A 22,752-nucleotide genomic window follows, 5' to 3' on the forward strand; every position below is an offset into this window, starting at 1 on the left:
AAAGAAAGTTTCATTATATTAACAAACCTAGTACATTTAGCACGTATCTCTAGATTTACTTAAGGTTTATCTGTGTTATTTTTCTGTGTGCACAACTCATGGTCATTGACAAGCCAGTCAAAGCTTCTAAAATTGAATAAACTGATTAAAAGAAAATCATATTAAATTTCACAAAGAAGAGATTTAAAAACTTAAATCCGTTAGTAGTGGGAAAATTGTACACTATTACCTTGGAGGTATGTACTTTACATTAAATCAGGCAAAGGAAAATGCTTCAAAAATCAATTTCTCTATGGACCCAAAGACCAGATACACCATCAAGTCCTATTTTAAAATGGTCATAATTTAGAATTCATTCACTCAATAACAGATTGAGTATTAAAAGGTGTGAAATATTTGAGAGCTACAATTGTTTCAAACATTTTGGATAGCTTAGAGGCAGATTTCATAAATATTGATTTTTTAGTATTTTCTTTGCCAAATGAAAAGACAATGGATCCAGCCCTCAGGCTTTTGTTTTTGGAATTTCTCAAGATCATTTAAATTTGTGTTATTTTCAGAACAGCTTCATACACCTCTCAGAATAATGTAACTAAGGCCTTGGTAGGTCCTTTCAATGAACTGTAAAAACATTTATATTCCAACTTTTGTTTTCTTGAAAACTTCAGAATCCTTCATGTTTCAGTTTCTTTGAGGTTTGTTTGTTTGTTTGTTTTGTTTGTTTGTTTTGAAGTTGGGGGAGTGAGCTCAACTCATTTTATTTTATAGTTTTTTTTTTATTTTTGTGTGTTTTTCTGTTTGTTTGGTTGGGTTTTTTTTTTGTTTGTTTGCTTGTTTTTTTTTTTTTTTTTTGGCAGCACTGCACAGCTTGCAGGATCTTAGTTCCTGACCAGGGATGGAACCGAGGCCCTCATCAGCGAAGGCCTGGAGTCCTAACCACTGGACTGCCAGGGAATTTGCAGCACAATTCTTAAAAGAAGGATCTTCTCCCTTAAATAACCAAACTAAACCAGAAGTATTTGGAATTAGCATTTGTGCTGCTTAGAACAGTTTTACAAAGTGATTAAGTGAAGCCAAAATATCTGTGTTCACAGGAGTCCTATTCTCTAAGGTATCTGGCCCTGTACATCTCAGATTTTTTCTTCTCTTAATTGTAACTGTCAAAAGGAGCTATTATGATTGGCTAGATTCACTCCGTATGCTTCTGAGCCATTTAAAACATTAAGGTCAGATTTTGAGATGGAACTTTTTGACTTAAATCTTTAAGGAAAGGAGGAATAACACTCCAGGACCAAGCTAAATTACAAATTACAATTTTTATTAGGAATTATCTTTTTTTTGATTTGCCAAATCAAGATTTTGATTTGTAAAGTATGCTCTTCTCTTGTTTGCCCTTGTCAATTGGTGTGTACAGTAAAATGTAAATTACATTTAATATTCATCTAAGTTGGCATTTCCCCAAAATATATTCTAAAAGCACTGATTTTTTGATACTCTCTGCAGTAAATGTTTATCTTGGGCAAATAGGTTCGGATATACATATTGTTTCCATCTCTTGGAAATGATCAATAAACCATCAATAAAACATTTCATAGTGTGTGAGTTCTTTGGTAGAGAAAATGTGAATTCTAATTCTACTTCTTCCTTTCATTTGTTGTGTGGATCATAGATAAGTAATTTCATTTCCTCTTATTTTTTAAATTTATTTTTATTTTTTATTGAGATATAATTGACGTATAACATTGTGTAAGTTTAAAGTGTGAAACATGTTGATTTGATACATTTATATATTGCAATGTGATTACCATTGTAGCTTTAGCTAACAGCTCTATCATGTCACATAATTATTATTTCTTTTTGAGGTGAGAAGATTTATGAGCTAGTCTCAGCAATTTTGAAGTATGTCATATAGTATTTTTGACTGTAACCAGTATGCTATGCCTTGGATCTCCAGAACTTGTTCATCTTCTAGTTGCAAGTTTGTACTTTTTAAGTCATTTCATTTCTTTTGACCTCATTTCTTCATATGTATACTAAGAATATTGAATCAAATGACTTTCTAAGGGCTCTGGTCTTTGGCCTGTGAATTTATTTTATTCTAGAAAAAATTTAAGTTGTACCTCTGTGCTCTTTGAAGTACAAACACTGTCAACATAAAAAAGAAAATGACATTTGAAAGTATTATCTGTTACACTGGTCCCAAACATATCCCCTAAATAAAAGGTCAGAAAACCAATAGATTATGGATTAGAAAGATTTTGTAATGAATAGAAAAAATGAGTTAATTTCAGGAATTTTAAAAGACATACAGCTCTAAGCTGTGGTCCCAAAGATATCCCCTAAATAAAAAGGCAGAAAATACAGCCAATAGTTTATGGATTAGAAATATTTTGTAATAAATAGGAAAAATGTGTTAACTTCAGAAACTTAAAAATATGTACAACTCTAGGCTAAAAAGGAAAATAAGCCATTTGGTATGGCTCAGCATGAGTTTGGTTAACCAAAATCCTATTAATGTAGAGAATGGTAATTGCATATTAGTGAAAATGTTTCCTTTTAATTTCTAGGTTTTAGTCTCTCCAATAAAGCCAACACTATGACTTTGGTTGTCAATTTTGAAATGAATATTTCTTTTTTTTTTTTTTGGCTGCACTGCGCAGCTTGCGGGATCTTAGTTCCCCCACCAGAGATTGAACCCAGGCCATGGCAGTAAAACTGCCAAGTTCTAACCACTGGAGTACCAGGGAATTCCCTGAATATTTCTTTAATCCAGCAGTAAACTAACTTTTATAGAAACTCAGGACCGATATGAATAGAAATTTTAATATACAGAGATGAGAAATTTATTTTATACTTGCAACACTGCTTTTATTGTAAATAAGGTACTCATTATACTAATCGCCTTGCATCTTTTGCATTTGTAGCCTTAACCTTTCACACAATTTGAACAGAAAATTTGATTTGAGCTTCACTATTTTAGTGGTTCAGACTCACGTACAATAATGCTGTAGCTTATTAGTTTTGCAATAAACAGGAGATGCACTGGGGTTATTTGGATTATACATCAAGAATTGGATCTTCTTGGCACATCTTCTGGAACGCTTTAAAATTAGCATTATTCAAAGAAAACTAGGTATTGGCCAATTAATTTGACATTTCATCTTCAAGTACATTGTTGTTGTTGTTTTTCATATTGATTCAGCTATATTCTGTGACCTTCAGTACAAACTCTTGTGTGGCTTGGCATAAGAAAATGAATGAGGAACTTGTTCTCAAAAATTAGTCCATAACTTAGAATATGTTAGGCTTTAGATGAATTGAATCTTGATTTATCAGATTTTTCTCTATATTAAGAAGCATAGTAAACACTGTAATGTACTGAGACATGGTGATGCATTAAATAAATAAATATTTAAATATTTATTTAATACTTATAGAAAACATTATCCTTCAATTGACTATAGTGGCAAAGATATCTGCTTATCTCCAAATGAATGTCTTTAAAAATGTTTTCAAATCTTACTTACCCCCAAGGTAATGACCTTTTAAAATTTCATTAAAGTAGCTTTATTATGTGACTTTAAAAATTATACATGATAAAACAACTGCAATTGTTACTATTTTTTGAAGTAAATGGCAGTAATAGATTGGTGCATGATATTTGATCAACAAACATTAAGGCAACACAATCAATTTTGTGGTGAGCTCTGTTGACCTTTAAGTTATTCAAGCAGTATCTATTTATCAACATTTTTTTTCACATTTAGCCAGATGTTCCTAGTGCATGTTGAGTATTTAAACATTTATGTTAGGATTATGAAGGAAATGTTAAAATATGTTTGTATAGAGTAATAAAACATGTTCTGTTATTGTTCTTGTGATAAATTTTTGTAATTTTTATGTGACTTAAGTAGAAGCTGCATTTTTTACTGTAAAATGTGATTCCTTAATTTAAACTTTGTAGTACAAGAATCCCAGTAATTCATGTTGTTTACTAATTAATTACTTATGTTCCTTTACTAATTAAGATATTTGAGTAATACATTTAGAAAGTAATGTTAAAACCTCAAGTATATTTCAAAGTAAGCATGTACACAAACTTAAATTTTTATGTGATTATTGCATTTGTGTAAGTAAAACTAATGATACCTGAACTATTAATGGCTTAAATTTATTAATTAATACATTTACTATTAAATACATTGCAGAATATTTAATAACCTGAAAACAATTTTCTTGGTGAAAGCAAGTTTAACTTGTTAGATATATTTATTTTATTTATTAGTAAAATTTCAAGTTACACATAAATGATAACTCATCCATAATATAACTGTAGTTGGATTTATTAGTAAAATAATTCATTTCAGTCATAGTGATTCACGTAGATTCTAGTATCTCAAATGACAAGGATTATCTTTATTTTGATCTTGCAAAAATCTTGAGCAGTATGGATGCTTCAAAAATATCAATGATAAACCTTTAAACATTAGGAAGCAATTGAAATTTAGGAATGCATTTGGAAATGAACTTTATGTAAAAATTCTTCCTAATATAATGAATGTATCTATTAATTTCTGTGTCAGCATATGAGTACTTAATATTGCTTTAGAGGGGGAAAATTGTTCCCTTTTTGACTATTTTTCATGTGATGAATTTGTGTCTCTTCAGAACTGTCCTGAAAATTTTATGCAGAATCTGCTTATTGTCCTGAATTTTAAAGAAAATTGATCAATATTTGACTTTACTAGTTTATAAACCAATTTTCATTTTTCAGCTTGGGAGCTAAATGTCTCCTGGGATAGATTTTTAAAATGTGTTTGTTTTCTTTTTCATTGTTGTCATGTCACTTGTTTTGCTTTTTTTATTTGTACCTCCTTACCCTTAGAAATAAGTCTAGGCCTATCACATTTTTTTTTCTGACCTTTTCAGTTACCAAATTGGAAAGGATTTTAATAACTAGGTCTAGAACACACTGAAATTACATACTTAAAAATGAAAGCAAGCACTTTATTACTTCTCTGCTTAAAACAGCCTTTCTTTTTCACTCCAGTATATTGAAAACTCTACATTTAAATATTACAGGAATTTTTAAAAAAAAGTATTACAGGAATTAATTATTAATTCAAATAATAAATTAAAATACTGTGTGTGTGTGAGATAGAGAGTGAGAGACTTATCATTGAAGTAGAACCATTATTTGAGTGGTGCAGGGTTGATGAATATTATTTAGAAGATCAATTCTACCTAAAGTGCCTTGTGAAAGCACTACTTTTTTTTTTCTTTGTACTTTGGTTTGTATTACCATTAAATTACGTTGCTTATGGACAAAACACCTTATGATGAAAAATAAATGTGCCATGTATATGTCAATGACACTTAAAATGTTGTGCAATGCTCTCTAATTAATCCATATTATTGTATGGAAACATTACTTTCACCTCCATTTTTCTGTCTTTGACCTATTCCTTCTCTCTAAGCATTGCATACATCTTTAGTTTCATAATATTCAAATTTAATCCAAAGTTGATTTTTAACAAGTTCAAAATGTTTATCTTTAACGTTTTTATCTTTAGATGTGTGTTATTAAATATATCAGAAAATCATTTTTACTGTTGGCTTTAAAATTTTACAAAGAATAAATCTGTGATTCATTTGTCCGGATCAACACATATCAAAGTATTTATAAATATATAATTACTTTGTTTTGTTTGAAAATAGACTTTGCTATTTGTCTTAGATCAAGCATGATCTCACAGTGTTTTGAAGGAAGTCACTTGATAATGCAGTGCCATAATTTATTTATCTGGATAATAAATATAATGATCTTGAATCCCCCATTTTTAATTGTGAAAAATAAATGAAATTTTAGTTATGAAAATAGCTGTATTATAGAAAAAGTGTCTTAACCAAGATAAGAATACTTCTATTGTGCCATCTAATATTAGTATCCATTGATGTTTTGTTTTTTCCCATGATTTTTTCAAATCGGATTTGGAGGAAAAACAACCTGTTAAGTCAAAAACAATGTTTTCCTTATGCTACACTTCCTGTAGGAGGTTCCAGGAGAAAAAGTGAAATTTTAATAGAGGACTACACTTTGTTATCATCAGCAATGAAGCTAGAAAATCTACTGAGTTCTTGCAAAATGTTGAGTTCAACAATACATTGCCTTCAGGGGAAGGACCAATCATGACTTCCCAAGAGGTCAGAATATAGCATAGGCTTGGTCTGAGTTTAGAAAAACATACTATAGGAGATAGATTTTTATGGGTTATCAGTATTCTACCTTATCTATCTCAGTCATCACATTCTCTAAAAAATGATGTTGAACATATATTGCAATATATTACAATTTACATTTATTTAGTTAATGTAACATATTGGGAATAAAAGAAAATATTTATTTGTACTTAACTTTGTTAAACTGTCTTTTTAGCTTTCATTCCTGGACTAAAGAAAGGTACAGTAGAAATCAACACAAATCATAACCATGGTGCATTTATCATTTTAAAATGAATTTGTTTTAAGAACTTTGGCCTCTTCATTTCTCATAAAACATTGCAATTTCAACTGTTTGCTTCAAACACATTTTTAATATGTTTAAAATGAACTGATATCTAGGAAAGGTATCAGTCATTTGGTTATCTTATATAACTGGATGCTTTTTCCAAGTTATGTGTAATTAATCTTTAGATGTTAATGTGAGCCTGTTGTCATTTATTTGACTTACAGTAGTTACTTTCAAATTACCTATGAATTTAATTATTCATTTTTCTCCTCTGACAGTATAAGCATATTTAGGCATCTGTCTGAGGATGCATTAAATATATAGTTCTACTTTTCTATATTTTCATTTGAAGTTGATCTGTAAACTGTGAATGCTGTATACATGCCTAACAAAATAATCCAAGTTAACATTCTTTGTGAACTTGTAAATAATATGCATTTTCTTTGCCAAAAAATATATATGGATTACATGTGAATCTATACTAAGTCATGGTCAACAGAAAACAAATATCTTTAAATATGGAGTTTAAGCAATCAGTTAAAACGTATCTAATTTTACTGTGCTGATAAAGTTTTAAAATGATGCAGGGTATTTTGAATGTTCCAAATATATTTGCATTCTCTGTGTATATGCACCAATTTCTTTATTGTGTATTTCATAGTTCAGGATGGATCTATCATATTGTTTCATTGTTATTTAAGACAATAATTCGTTTCACTTCACACACTTTTAAAATATGTTACAGTCCATCAATATTTTGACTGGGTGGAAATAGCACTCAAAGAATATTTTTTTCTGAAATCAGTCATAAAAATCTAAATCGTTATGTAAAGAACTTCCCCTTTAGTTTTTAATTTTGACATATCATCAATACTAACAGCATGTGTTATTATTTTTGGTATTTTAAATGTTTTTTTCAATGTTGCTTTGGTCTTTTTACATTGCATTGGCATATTTCTCTTGTGATCTTATGTAATTTGTTTTAATGTCCATGATAAATTTTTAACTATCATCTAACTAGCAGAATTTCAAGCTAAATATTTTACTCCCCATGAAAGTCTTGAGTATTCAACATTTACATGGGTTATTCATGTGAAAGTGGATGCATTACATGTACTTTTCATTTTTTCCCTCCCCTTCTCATTAGTTTCTACGTATCCCATGATAGATACTGTTCAGAAACTAGAGCTATATAAAGTCATGGTGATATTTTTGGGTTGTGATGCAAAGTCAAGGTGTTTTGAGCATAACTATTCAGAGGCATAGTGGAAAGAGCATTTGAATGTGAGCCATGACATCTAGAGTTCTAATGACAGTTCTGCACCTGACTAGATGCATACTGGCCAAGTCATTTAAACTCAGAGTCTTCATTTTCTTCTTTCCCTCATTAAAAAAATCTAGTAATCATAATTATGCTTAAGCCTCAGGAGAAGTCATGCTGCTAAAACATGACAACATAATAATAATCACAAATTTAAAAAAAAAAACAAGTGTGTACAGTTCTATACGCTGTCCCTATAACCTACAAATGTTTTTATCTTAATACACCCCTGCTATGTGTAAGTTCTATCATTTTATCCATTTTTGCAAAGATAGAAACTGAGGCAAAGAAAGGCTAAATAATATAGAAATTCATTTGATAAAATGAATTAAAGCACTTTCCCTGTATAAAACACTACTATTACTTAGATTTTTAAACCTTTATCAATACACCAATGAGTAATGATCATTGCAATTAAACTCATATTTTAAACCTTGCTGTAATTGATATTTATTTAGTATATTCATAATGCAACTGGGCTCTGCCTCCAACTGCACTGAAACACCATAGTACCTTTTGTAGTTATATTCTATGAAAATTTTCATACCATATTTTATATATCCATTTTTCATCAACTCATTTGAGTAGACTTGCTATTATTTAACTCACATAGCACAATTTCTTAGGCATATTTTATGTAGTTAAATGTTAGTTTATAAGAGGAAGAAGCCCTCTGCGAGTCTAATCATAAATTTATAAAACTAAGATCATTTTGTTTATTTAACTCTTCTATTGAAGGGTAACTGATAACCAGGGATGACATTGAGTTTTTTCTTAAATACAAAAATATGTAGGCTTTTTCCCTCACAGTAAATAAGATATATACATGCAAATTCTTAGTAATAAGATAATTACTTTTAATTCTGTTATGCTTTACTTGTCCCCAAGTAAGAAATTGCAAATATATACTTGTCAGTTCATTCAGAGCAAATTCTTTTGTACCACCTTCTGAGGAAAACATACATTAATAAACATTTATAAATTAATACCTTTCATTGAATTTGCTTGCAAGTGTACTTTCCTTTTTTGTGGACAAGTTTTAATGTAAGGTGAGAGTTTTAGCTATAATATATCAATTACATTTTCTGTTTTCATTGAGGTCTAGGGTTTAAGCAATAGAATGTCAACTGGTTTGTCTACCTGCAGTCGTTCATTGTCCATAGTAATGTTCAGTTGTCCAAGCTGAGTGTTGGCATATCATTACAGTGTTTTATTACCCTTCTGGCCTTCAGATAGCTCTCATGGATCTGTTCTTGAGAGAGGTTTCCATATTTATTGTTAGTACTCAAGGGCCAGCTGTAATTTAGGAGTTCATTACTTTAGACTTGAAATGTTGAATTTGAGTCAGGAGAAGCTGTTTAGAGATTAGAATGTGGGGGGGGGAAGTAGGTTGAAGTGGAAGGTTCTAGGAAAAACTGGGGAAATGAGTTATCTCTCAGCCAAATGAATCACCTCACCTATCTTCATCCAACTACTTAGTTAATAATAGTTTGTGAACATAAAATATAATTCATCCTTATGCATGATAGATATCGAGCTTTTCATATGTCAATTAGTAAGACAAGTAATGTCTTTTCATAAGGTATCTTTTTTTTTTCATGGCCAGGAGTTAATGAAAATGTCTGTGTAAGTTTCAAAATGAAAAACTTATAGCACAGGCCATAATATTAATCACTTTATGTTAATTTATATAGTATCTCCCTAAATTCTCAGACCAAAGGACTAAATCAATATGCAGTTTTGTTAGTTTTGTTTTCGATTACTAATAGTAGACTCTAGAATGTCATAGAGCAATATTTGTGAAAGAAATTAAGTCTAATGAAGGATTTGCATATTTTACTATCTAAAATTGCCTTCTTTAGATCATGTATAACAAGTTCATTCCACCATATTATGTATTATACAGTGACACATAGAATTAGAAAAAAACATGTCTTATGATAAAATTGTATTGTTTTTTAATGTTTTTTTTACAATGAAGAAAAAAGAAACAAATGTGATATTATTTATCACATAAAAGTTGACTGATTAGTAGAAAATTTAGTATCTTTTTGAGGCTATGCAGTGTATTAAAGTTAGAAAATGGGTGCAGTACTTTAGTGTTATCATTCTGATAAAAACTCTTGGCATAGCTTTGAAACAGTATATAATTTGTGAATAAAAATGCATAATTTAAACTTTATGTTCTGAGTATATACTAATGTCTTTTAAAAAATCTTTGTAGAGAAATAAATAGTATTGCTAGGTGACATATTGGTCAGCTGCTTGTTAGCAAATCATGGCTTGAACATTTAAATGACCCATAAACATTACTTCTGCTACAGCTAATAAGAATAGTAACCCTGATTTCATAAAGCATAATTTTATTTTACATCACTCTTATATTGCCTTGAAATTGATACTATTTGACTGACACAGTAAAATGATAAAATATTACTTTACTTTCATTTGCAGATGCCATATCAAAAGCTGGATCTACTATGAGGCAGAATTTTTCTATCGAAATATACTTTACAAACAGGTGATTTTTTTCTAGGACACACATAACAATTGATTGTTGAAAAGGCAACTTTCTCATTAGGTAAATTGTCTATCTGAGAATATAGCCCAGGATTCTTGAAGTTCAAGTAATTTATTATCATTGATTTTGATCAGCACTATCACTGGAAATATAATGAGGGACACATATATAATTTTAAATTGTCTAGGGGCCACATTTAAAACACAAACAAAAAAACCAATAATAGGTGAAATTCATTTTTACCAATATATTTTATTTAACCCAACATAAACAAAATATCATTATTCCAACAGGTAATCAATATAAAAATTTTCTATAAGATAGTTTACATTTCTTTTCATAGTAAGTCTGGAAATCTGGCATGCATTTTACACATACAGCACACCTCAGTTCCAACTAGCCACATTTTAAGTATTCAATAGCTATGTGTGACTAGTGGATGCTACATCAAAAAAGCTTTAGATACCTCTCGAAGACTAGGGATTTGGGATTGGGCTGCAGAGAAAAAAAGGGCTTTGGTATACATTGGCTTGATATTATACCTTGAAGAAAAACAAACAAACAAAGAACGCTTGGAAACCTTGAATTTATCCTTGCTCATCTGAGGACATTTTCCCCCTGGTTGGTCAAAGTTCAAAGAAAAACAGAAAACATTTGGTAAATGTACTCTTGTTGATTTTCGCTGTCATGGGGGATGAAACAATGTGCAATGTGAAACAGCAAAGGGCTGTATAGATCAAAGTCAACACTTTCAATTGCAGACTTTTTGTCATATGTTTGAGGCTCTTAAGAAACACAATTCATTGCAATTTGCTCTCCTTGAAATTCTTGAGTAGTTTTCAAGAGGAGCCTTCAGTAGAGAACACTGATTGGTGCTTGTTAATCTCGAGGCATGGATGATTTTAAAACGTGTATTGTATAGCGTTTTATAATAATCAATATGTATCACTACCAGAACTTGAGCCAGAAGGCTGAAAATTTTCTATCTTCCAGTTCATATAAAATGTGATACTTCAATTTTAAAAGATTAGCAATATAATTTACCATGTTAATGTGAATGTAAGAATGTGAATTTCTAAGAATATGAAATAAGAGCATGTAATTTCTTAAACAAATCTAAAATACTTATATAATAGATGTCTGCATGTGGTATTCATGGTGCTCATGCTCACAGGGTGTATTTCCTAGGTTCACCCGCTATAAAAATGATTCTAAATAGTGCTGTGTGTCAGAGACAATTTAAAGCATTGATTTCTTCACTTGATAATCACTTATTACTGGTCCAAAATATCACCAAGCTAAAAACAGAAAACACCTTACAAAGTAATGAACTGCAATGCTCATTTAATAAGACAACATTCAAGTAAATCGAAAAATGCTTCATGTTCTTAACTACAATCGTATCTAATTATATTGTTGCTTATAGGTAAAGATATGGAATATATCTATTCCATATCTCCAATATATCTATATATATCTATACCTATTATTCAGAATCCAAGTGAAATTTATAAAATTTTAACAGTTTGCATTTTGAAGAAACTGACTGTTGAAGGCTTTACACAATTTGAATTTATATCAGATTAACAAAAATTGTATTTTATTTGCTGTCTATATTTGTTGCTGTTCTCCAAATATAACAATATCCTAGAAGATAAGAGGGAAGAAATAGGGAACTTTAGAAAACTCATATTAAATACTTTCCAAATATATTGACTCTGGCCTTCTTAAGCTTTTTCTAATGTGTTTAAAATGCATAGAATAAGAATATTTAGAGAAGTAACAAAAAGAGGGGAAAGATTTTTGTCAGCAAATGTCAGAATATATAAAACTTTAACAAAAACAAGATGGTAGGCGTGTAGAAATTGATAGATCAATGTGGTAAAATAGTAAATAAGCTGACCATAATGCATACCAGAAGTTAATATATGATTAAAAAATAATCAAAACCAGAGGTAAACAAATATGCATGAATTATTAAACAAATTGTGCTGTGAAATTTGGCAAAGTATTTGGAAAAAGATCATCACTCCAAAATACAGATCCAAAAAAATTATAGTAGGTCAAAGATGTAACTATAAACCTGGGGACATACAGTAGAAGAAAATATGTGAATATTAATTAATCAAAGAAATGGACTTCATTTAAAATTTTACTCCTGAATATCTGTATAATTTGTGACAAAACTAGTTCCAAACATTTCTGATAAATATATTTCATTGAATTGAAATACTGAAATTAGTTCTCATGCTACACTATGGAAATTACTGTTACTCCAAAAATTTAAATTCTAGAGTGATTCTATTATCATTAATTTAGACATAGCTCTTGAAAGAAAGGATGATTGCAGAAGGCAGACTGTATGGCACTAAGTAATAGCTATTCTCTTTTTTTTAAATATGGATTTTGATGATAGTGGTAATAATAATCACCAACTTTTAATGAGTAGGTATAAAACATTACTCATTGTTCACGTTTCAAAGCAGCGACAGATGAAGTCTGTCACTTTCAAACAATGGGTTATTTTTAAATGATTGTATGATTTCTTCTAACAATATTTCATCAAACTGGCTTATATTTGTAGATGTAGCCCTATTGCTCCTTTCATGCTAATGTACATCGAGAGTAAAGAGTTTCCTAAAAGTCTTGCACAAACCTGCCTTTTCCTCCCAACCTTCCCTTTCACAGGCCTCTTGACAGCTCTCAGACAGCTCTCTTTCCCTTTGCTTCCTTTTATTCAACAATCTTTTTTGAGTATCTGGTACATGCCAGGCACTATACTAATTCCCTTCCTTCATCTTTTAATCTCTCTCCAATAGGCAAGGGATGACATGGGAGAAAATTAGTAGTATAGCTATAGTTAGAGATGGAAGTTAGATAGAGGCAGAGGTAGAGTTATTTATTCATAAATATATGAAATTACAATTTTAATATTAATGTTCCATGGTATACTTTGTAAGAAGATTTAACATATTGTGACCTTGCATTAGGATAACATAGAGATAAATTTCAAATGGGATTGCTAGAAAAAAATCTATATACAATTTTCAACATTTTCTCAAAATATTCAGAGGCAGAAGTATAAGCCAAAGAGTCTGCCTGGATGGATCACTTTGAGAATGTACTCTTTCATGCCTGCTATATGATTGCATTTCAGTTTAATACCAAAATGGTCCATGCATAGCTTCATCATGAAAAATGATATTGGAATTTTGTTTAAAACTGTATAAAAAAAACTACTTTTTAATCATATATACTTCTGAATATTCTTCCACATTTTTCAAGCTGCTAAAGCAATCAGGATTGATTGACAGTCAGATAACAGAACTACTTAACTTGATAATCTAATTTTAGGCTCAAGTATAAAAGCATCCACTTTCCTTAGTTATCAGTAACTGCACTGCCTAATTTATTTTTGAGGTTAGTTCTATGACTCCCCTAAACTTAATATTTTATTGTAATTAGTTGATGTTCAAAAAAACAGCATTGTTATGAAGGGAAAATACTACCAAGGTTTTATTAATTCCATATGTTCTTTTAGGTTTTCTGGCAAGAACTCTGAATTTCCATTTTATCTATGATAATATTATAATAATAATTCTTATTTACAGTTTAATGGAAACTCAAAATTAGGGTTATACCATACACATTTGCTTACTTTTAGAATTTACTTAAGAAATATCACCCAATCAATTGATACTTTCTTGAAAAGACTCTCTACTGGAAATTGTAAATTTTTTTTAACTAATTAATTAACACATCCTAATTTAAAAGGATTTGTTGCATCGTTATGGTATTTAGTTGTACTGTGTGTTGCCGTTTCTTCAACTTTTAAATTTTCCCTTGCATACAACTATTGTAAGCATTTTCTCTTTGAAAGCTTATATAGCAGAACTAATATATGTTGATTTAGTGCTTTTATTGAGATATAATTCACATAATATACAATTCACCCTTTTAGAATGTACAATTCAGTTGTTTTTAATATATTCATAAATGTGTGCAACCTTCACCACTATTGAATTCCAGAACATTTTCATCACCCACAAAGACCCACATAACCATTAGCAGTCACACCCTAATCCCCCATATCCTCATTCTGGCAACCAATACTCTCACTTCTGTCTCTAGATTTGCCTATATAGGAAATTTCATAAAATAGAATCATGCGCTATGTAGTCTATTATGTCTGACTTCTTTTACATAGCATAATGTTTTCAAGATTTATCCACATTATAGTATATATCAGTACTTCATTCCTTTGTAAGGCTGAGTAATATATCATTGTATTGTGTGGTACACACATTTTGTTTATCCATTCATCAGTTGATAGAAATGTGAGTGTTTCCATCTTTTGGCTGTTATGAATAATGCTGCTACAAACATTTGTGTACACTTTTTTGTGTGAACATGTTTTCAGTTCTCTTCAGTGATTATTTAAAAGACTAGAATTGCTGGGCCATGTGTTAACATTATGTTTAATATTTTAAGGAACTGCCAAACTGTTTTCCAAAGTGACTGTACCATGTAACATTCCCATCAGCACTGTATGGTGGTTTTGATTTCTCCAAATCCTTACCAACGTCTGTCAATATCTGTCTTTTCAATTGTAACCACAGTAATGGGTGTGAATTATTATCTCACTTTGGCATTGATTTACATTTTGCTAATGATTAATGATGCTCAGAAGATTTACATGTGCTTATTGGCCATTTGTATATCTTCTTTGGAGAAAAGTTTATTTGAATACCTTTCATTTTTCTTTTGGAGTATTTTTTTTAAATTATTGAGTTGTAAGAGTTCTTTATAAATTCTGGATGCTAGTTACATAAAAGATATACAATCTGCAAATAATTCTTTTCATTCTGTAGATTGTCTTTTTATTTTCTTGATAGTGTCTTTTGAAGTACAAAAGTTATTTTCATGAAGTCTTATTTGTCTATTTTTTATTTGTTTGTTGATGCTTTAGGTTTCTACATCAAGAAATCAATGTCTAATACAAGGTCTTCAAGATTTGCACCCATGTTTTCTTCTAAAAAATGTATAGTTTTAGTTCTTACGTTTAGGTGTTTGATTCATTTTGAGTTAATGTTTGTATATGGGGTGAGGTAAGAATCCAACTTCATTTTTTTTGAATGTGGAAATCAAATTGTTCCAGAAGCATTTGTTGAAAAGACTATTCCTTACCCATTGAACTCTCTTGGCATTCATGTCAAAAATTGAGCAAAATGAATATGTTTATTTCTGGAATATAAATTGTGGTCTGTTAATCTACATGTCTATCTTCATGATTGTACCACAAAGGCTTGATTATTGTAATTGTGTGTTAAGTTTTGCTATCAGAAAGCATTTCTCTAAATTTGTTCCTCCTTTTCAAGATTGTTTTTGCTAATATGGATATCTTGAATTTCTGAAACAACTTTAGGATCAGCAAGTCAATTTCTTAAAAAAAAATCAGCTCAGATTTTAATAAAAATTGTATTGGATATATAGAACAATTTAGGAAGTATTGCCATTTTAATAATATAAAGTCATCTAATCCATGAACACATATCTTTCAATTTATTTAAATTTTATTTAATTTCTTGATGTTTTGTAGTTTTTAATACACAAGTTTTGAACTTCTTTTGTTAAATAGGTTCCTAAATAGTTTATTCTTTTAATGTGCATAGAATTGTTTTTAAATTTCAATTTCAAATTGTTCATGGCTAGTGCATAAACATTGACTTTTCTATGTAGATCTTGTATCCTGCAACCTTACTAAATTGTTTATTAACTCTAAGAGTATTTATGTGTATTTCTTTGGATTTTTTGTATACATTATTTCACCTGTCAATAGAGATAGTTTTACTTCTTCCCTTCCAATATGAATTTCTTTTATCTCCCTTTCTTACCTAATACCCTTCTTTGTCTCTAGTAACATTTTTGGTCTTAATGTGTTTTTTGTCTCATGTTAATACAATTTCTCCACTCCTCTTTTGATTACTGTTTGCATGGTATCTATTTTTCCTTCATTTTATTTTCAACCGATTTGTATTTTTGAATATAAAGTGTTTCTCTTGTGGTCAGCATATAGTTGGATCATTTTTCAATTTGTTCTGTCAATCTATAGCTTTTGATTGAAGTGTTTAATCTGTTTACATTTAAAGTAATTACCAAGTTAGGACTTGCATTTTTTTTTTATCAATTCTATACACATCAGTGTATACATGTCAATCCCAATCGACCAATTCAGCACACCACCAGCCTCACCCCACCACAGTTTTCCCCCCTTGATGTCCATATGTTTGTTCTCTACATCTGTGTCTCAACTTCTGCCCTGCAAACCAGTTCATCTGTACCATTTTTCTAGGTTCCATATACATGCGTTAATATACGATATTTGTTTTTCTCTTTCTGACTTACTTCACTCTGTATGACAGTCTCTAGATCCAACCAGGTCTCAACAAATGACCCAGTTTCATTCCTTTTTATGACTGAGTAATATTCCATTGTATGTATGTACCACAACTTCTTTATCCATTCTTCTGTCAATGGGCATTTAGGTTGCTTCCATGACCTGGCTATTGTAAATAGTGCTGCAACGAACATTGGGGTACATGTGTCTTTTTTTTTTTTACATCTTTATTGGGGTATAATTGCTTTACAATGGTGTGTTAGTTTCTGCTTTATAACAAAGTGAATCAGTTATACATATACATATGTTCCCATATCTCTTCCCTCTTGTGTCTCCCTCCCTCCCACCCTCCCTATCTCACCCTTCCAGGCAGTCACAAAGCACCGAGCCGATATCCCTGTGCCATGCGGCTGCTTCCCATTAGCTATCTACCTTACGTTTGTTAGTGTATTTATGTCCATGCCTCACTCTCGCCCTGTCACAACTCACCCTTCCCCCTCCCCGTATCCTCAAGTCCGTTCTCCAGTAGGTCTGTGTCTTTATTCCTGTCTTACCCATAGGTTCTTCATGACATTTTTTTCCCTTAAATTCCATATATATGTGTTAGCATACGGTATTTGTCTTTTTCTTTCTGACTTACTTCACTCTGTATGACAGACTCTAGGTCTATCCACCTCATTACAAATAGCTCAATTTCGTTTCTTTTTATGGCTGAGTAACATTCCATTGTATATATGTGCCACATCTTCTTTATTCATTCATCCGATGATGGGCATTTAGGTTGTTTCCATCTCCAGGCTATTGTAAATAGAGTTGCAATGAACATTTTGGTACATGACTCTTTTTGATTTTTGGTTTCCCCAGGGTATATGCCCAGTAGTGGGATTGCTGGGTCATATGGTAGTTCTATTTGTAGTTTTTTAAGGAACCTCCATACTGTTCTCTATAGTGGCTAAACCAATTCACATTCTCACCAGCAGTGCAAGAGTGTTCCCTTTACTCCACACCCACTCCAGCATTTATTGTTTCTAGATTTTTTGGTGATGGCCATTCTGACTGGTGTGAGATGATATCTCATTGTAGTTTTGATTTGCATTTCTCTAATGATTAATGATGTTGAGCATTCTTTCATGTGTTTGTTGGCAGTCTGTATATCTTCTTTGGAGAAATGTCTATTTAGGTCTTCTGCCCATTTTTGGATTGGGTTGTTTGTTTTTTTTTTGTTATTGAGCTGCATGAGCTGCTTGTAAGTTTTGGAGATTAATCCTTTGTCAGTTGCTTCGTTTGCAAATATTTTCTCCCATTCTGAGAGTTGTCTTTTGGTCTTGTTTATGGTTTCCTTTGCTGTGCAAAAGCTTTGAAGTTTCATTAGGTCCCATTTGTTTATTTTTGTTTTTTATTTCCATTTCTCTAGGAGGTGGATCAAAAAAGATCTTCTGTGATTTATGTCAAAGAGTGTTCTTCCTATGTTTTCCTCTAAGAGTTTTAGAGTGTCCAATCTTACGTTTAAGTCTAAAATCCATTTTGAGTTTATTTTTGTGTATGGTGTTAGGGAGTGTTCTAATTTCATTCTTTTACATGTAGCTGTCCAGTTTTCTCAGCACCACTTATTGAAGAGACTGTCTTTTCTCCATTGCATATCCTTGCTTCCATCTATATTTCTGTTTTTGTGCCAGTACCATACTGTCTTGATTACTGTAGCTTTGTAGTATAGTCTGAAGTCAGGGAGTCTGATTCCTCCAGCTCTGTTTTTGTCTCTAAAATCTGCTTTGGCTACTCAGGGTCTTTTTTGTCTCCATACAAATTTTAAGAGTTTTTATTCTAGTTGCATAAAAAAATGCCATGGTAATTTGGTAGGGATTGCACTGAATCTGTAGGTTGTTTTAGGTAGTATAGTCATTTTCACAATATTGATTCTTCCAATCCAAGAACATGGTATATCTCTCCATCAACAGATATCATCTTTAATTGCTTTCATCAGTGTCTTATAGTTTTCTGCATACAGGTCTTTTGTCTCTCCTGGTAGGTTTATTCCTAGGTATTTTACTCTTTTTGTTACAATAGTAAATGGGAGTGTTTCCTTAATTTCTCTTTCAGATTTTTCATCGTTAGTGTATAGGAATGCAACAGATTTCTGTGCATTAATTTGTATCCTGTGAAATTACCAAATTCATTGATTAGCTCCAGTAGTTTTCTGGTGGCATCTTTAGGATTCTCTATGTATAGTATCATGTCATCTGCAAACAGTGAGAGATTTACTTTTTCCTTTCCAATTTGAATTCCTTTTATTTCTTTTTCTTCTCTGATTGCTGTGGCTAGGACTTCCAAAACTATGTTGAATAATAGTGATAAGAGTGGACATCCTTGTCTTGTTCCTGATCTTAGAGGAAATGCTTTCAATTTTTCACCATTGAGAATGAAATTTGCTGTGGGTTTGTTGTATATGGCCTTTATTATGCTGAGGTAGGTTCCCTCTATGCCCACTTTCTGGAGAGTTTTCATCAGAAATGGGTGTTGAATTTTGTCAGAAGTTTTTTCTGCATCTATTGAGATGATCATATGGTTTTTATCCTTCAATTTCTTAATATGGTGTATCACATTGATTGATTTGCGTATATTGAAGAATCCTTGCATCCCTTGGATAAATCCCAGTTGGTCATGGTTTATGATCTTTTTAATGTGTTGTTGGATTCTGTTTGCTAGTATTTTGCTGAGGATTTTTACATCTATATTCATCAGTGATATTGGTCTGTAATTTTCTTTTTTTGTAATATCTTTGTCTGGTTTTGGTATCAGGGTGATGGTGGCCTCATAGAATGAGTTTGGGAGTGTTCCTTCCTCTGCAATTTTTTTGGAAGAGTTTGAGAAGGATGGGTGTTAGCTCTTCTCTAAATGTTTGATAGAATCCACCTGTGAAGCCATCTGGTCCTGGACTTTTGTTTGTTGGAAGATTTTTAATCACAGTTTCAATTTCATTACTTGTGATTGCTCTGTTCATATTTTCTATGTCTTCCTGGTTCAGTCATGGAAGGGTATACATTTGTAAAAATTTGTCCACTTCTTCCAGGTTGTCCATTTTTTTGACATAGGTTGCTTGTAGTAGTCTCTTAAGATTCTTTGTATTTCTGCAATGTCTGTTGTAACTTCTCCTTTCTCATTTCTAAGTTTATTGATTTGAGTCCTCTCCCTCTTTTTCTTGATGAGTCTGGCTAATGGTTTAACAATTTTGTTTATATTGTCAAAGAACCAGCTTTGAGTTTTATTGATCTTTGTTATTGTTTTCTTTGTTTCTATTTCATTTATTTCTGTTCTGATCTTTATGATTTCTCTCCTTCTGCTAACTTTGGGTTTTGTTTGTTCTTCTTTCTCTAGTTCCTTTAGGTGTAACGTTAGATTGTTTATTTGAGATTTTTCTTGTTTCTTGAGGTAGGCTTGTATAGCTATAAACTTTCCTCTTAGAACTGCTTTTGCTGCATACCATAGGTTTTGGATCATCCTGTTTTCATTGTCATTTGTCTCTAGGTATTTTTTGATTTCCTCTTTGATTTCTTCAGTGAACTCTTGGTTATTTAGTAACATAGTGTTTAGCCTCCATGTGTTTGTGTTTTTTACGTTTTTTCCCCTGTAATTCATTTCTAATCTCATAGTGTTGTGGTCAGAAAAGATGCTTGATATGATTTCAATTTTCTTAATTTTACTGAGGCTTGATTTGTGACCCAAAATGTCCCATGCACACTTGAGAAGAAAGTGTAATCTGCTATGTTTGGATGGAATGTCCTATAAATATCAATTAAATCTATCTGGTCTATTGTGTCATTTAAAGCTTGTGTTTCCTTATTTATTTTCATTTTGGATGATCTGTCCATGGGTGTAAGTTAGGTGTTAAAGGCCCCCACTATTATTGTGTTACTGTCAATTTCCTCTCTTAGAGTTGTTAACAGTTACCTTATGTATTGTGGTGCTCCTATGTTGGGTGCATATATATTTATAATTGTTATATCTTCTTCTTGGATTGATCCCTTTATCATTATGTAGTGTCCTTCTTTGTCCCTTGTAACATTCTTTATTTTAAAGTCTATTTTATCTGATATGAGTATTGCTACTCCAGCTTTTTTTGATTTCCATTTGCATGGAATATCTTTTTCCATCCCCTCACTTTCAGTCTGTATGTGTCTCTAGGTCTGAAGTGGGTCTCTTGTAGACAGCATATATATGGGTCTTGTTTTTGTATCCATTCAGCAAGCTTGTGTCTTTTGGTTGGAACATTTAATCCATTCATGTTTAAGGTAATTATTGATATGTATGTTCCTATGACCATTTTCTTAATTATTTTGGGTTTGTTTTTGTAGGTCCTTTTCTTCTCTTGTGTTTCTCACTTAGAGAAGTTCCTTTTGCATTTGTTATAGAGCTGATTTGGTGGTGCTAACTCCTCTTAGCTTTTGCTTCTCTTAGCTTTTGCTTCTCCATCAAATCTGAATGAGATCCTTGCCGGGTAGAGTAATATTGGTGGTAGGTTCTTCCCTTTCATCACTCCAAGTATATCATGCCACTCCCTTCCTTTTGATTCAAGTGTTTAATCTGTTTACATTTAAGGTAATTACCAAGTTAGGACTTGAATTTTTAATTTTACTATTTGTTTTCAATATGTCTTTTGCATTTTTTGTTCCTTTGTTCCTCCATTGTTTTCCTCTTTTTTTGTTAAATGACTATTTAACAAATTTCATTACTTTTATTATATTTTTGAGTTATTTTCTTAGTGGTTACCTTGGGGATTATAATGAACAATGCAGTTTATAACAATCTAGTTATGATGAACACTAACCTAATTTTAATAATATATAAAAACTGCTCCTCTATAGTTCCATTCTCTCTCCCCTCCATCATGCTGTTATTGTCATATGAATTATGTCTTTCTATATTGTATGTCAATCAAAAGATTTATAGTTATTGTTTTATACAGTTCTCTTTTAAATCAAATGAGATAAAAAGTTACAAATAGAAAATAAATTATATTATCTTTTATATTTACCTATGCATTTATTTCACCAGCATTTGAGATACTATCCAGTGTCCTTTTCTTTCAGTCTGAAGGCCTTCCTTTATTATTTCCTGTAAGGCAGGTTTTCTAGTAATGGAATCTCTCTTTTAAAAATAAATCTGGGAATGTCTTAATTTGTTTTTCATTGTTGAAAGATAGTTTTACAAGGTAAAGAATTCTTGGTTGAAGTACTTTTCTTTCAACAGTTTGAACACTTCTGGCCTTTACAGTTTCTGATGAGAAGTCCACTGTCAATCTTATTAAAGATTCTTTGTACAGGATGAGTCATATCTATCTTGCTACTTTCAAGATTGTCTCTTGGTCTTTGTCTTTCAAGTGTTTGATTATGTTGTGCCTAGGTGTTTATTGGAGTTCATTCAGCTTCTCAGATGTGTATATTAATGTATTTTACCAAATTTGGGCCTGGTTTTGGTGATTATTTCTTCAGAGATTATTTCTTTTTTATTCTCTGCTTCTCGGATTCCCATTATGAATATATTGGTCCATCTGATGGTGTTTCACAGGTCTCTTCATTTTTCTTCATTCTTTTTTAGTTCTTTTCCACCTATAGACAATTTTTTTGATCTATCTTTAACTTTGTTGGTTCTTCTGCATGTGCCAATCTGCTGATGATAGTCTTCAGTGAATTTTTCATTTCAGTTATCATACTTTTCAATACCAGATTATCTACTTGTTTCTTTTTACATTTTCTACCTCTTTATTGATATCCTTTATTAAGTGAGACATTATTCCCATGCTTTAAAAAAATTATTTAGACATAATTTCCTTTCATTCTTTGAACATATTTAAAATATATACTTAAAGTCTGTATCTAATAAGTCCAATGTCTGCACTTTCTCAGGGACAGCTTCTATTTATAGCTTTTATTCCTATGAATAAGTCATAATTTATGTTTTATATTTTTTTGAAAACTGGCAGTTTAAAATAGTACAATGTGACAACTCTA

General features: G+C 31.1%; 1 protein-coding gene across 8 annotated transcripts in view; it reads left to right on the forward strand.

The window, feature by feature from the left end:
* Nucleotides 1-22,752, forward strand: part of PCDH11X (protocadherin 11 X-linked) — a gene marked incomplete at both ends in the record, with an annotated part of 692,182 nt that overhangs the window by 556,356 nt on the left and 113,074 nt on the right. For 6 of the 8 annotated variants that reach the window (XM_079909949.1, XM_079909954.1, XM_079909951.1 and 3 more), the window contains one exon: nt 6,437-6,460. The exons of the other annotated variants lie outside the window; for them this stretch is intronic. In XM_079909949.1, coding sequence (XP_079766075.1) covers nt 6,437-6,460 — 24 coding nt within the window. The remainder of the gene's footprint in view (nt 1-6,436; nt 6,461-22,752) is intronic. 8 annotated transcript variants of the gene reach the window in all.

This window comes from Stenella coeruleoalba, assembly GCF_951394435.1.
Source record: "Stenella coeruleoalba genome assembly, chromosome: X".
NCBI lineage: Eukaryota > Metazoa > Chordata > Mammalia > Artiodactyla > Delphinidae > Stenella > Stenella coeruleoalba.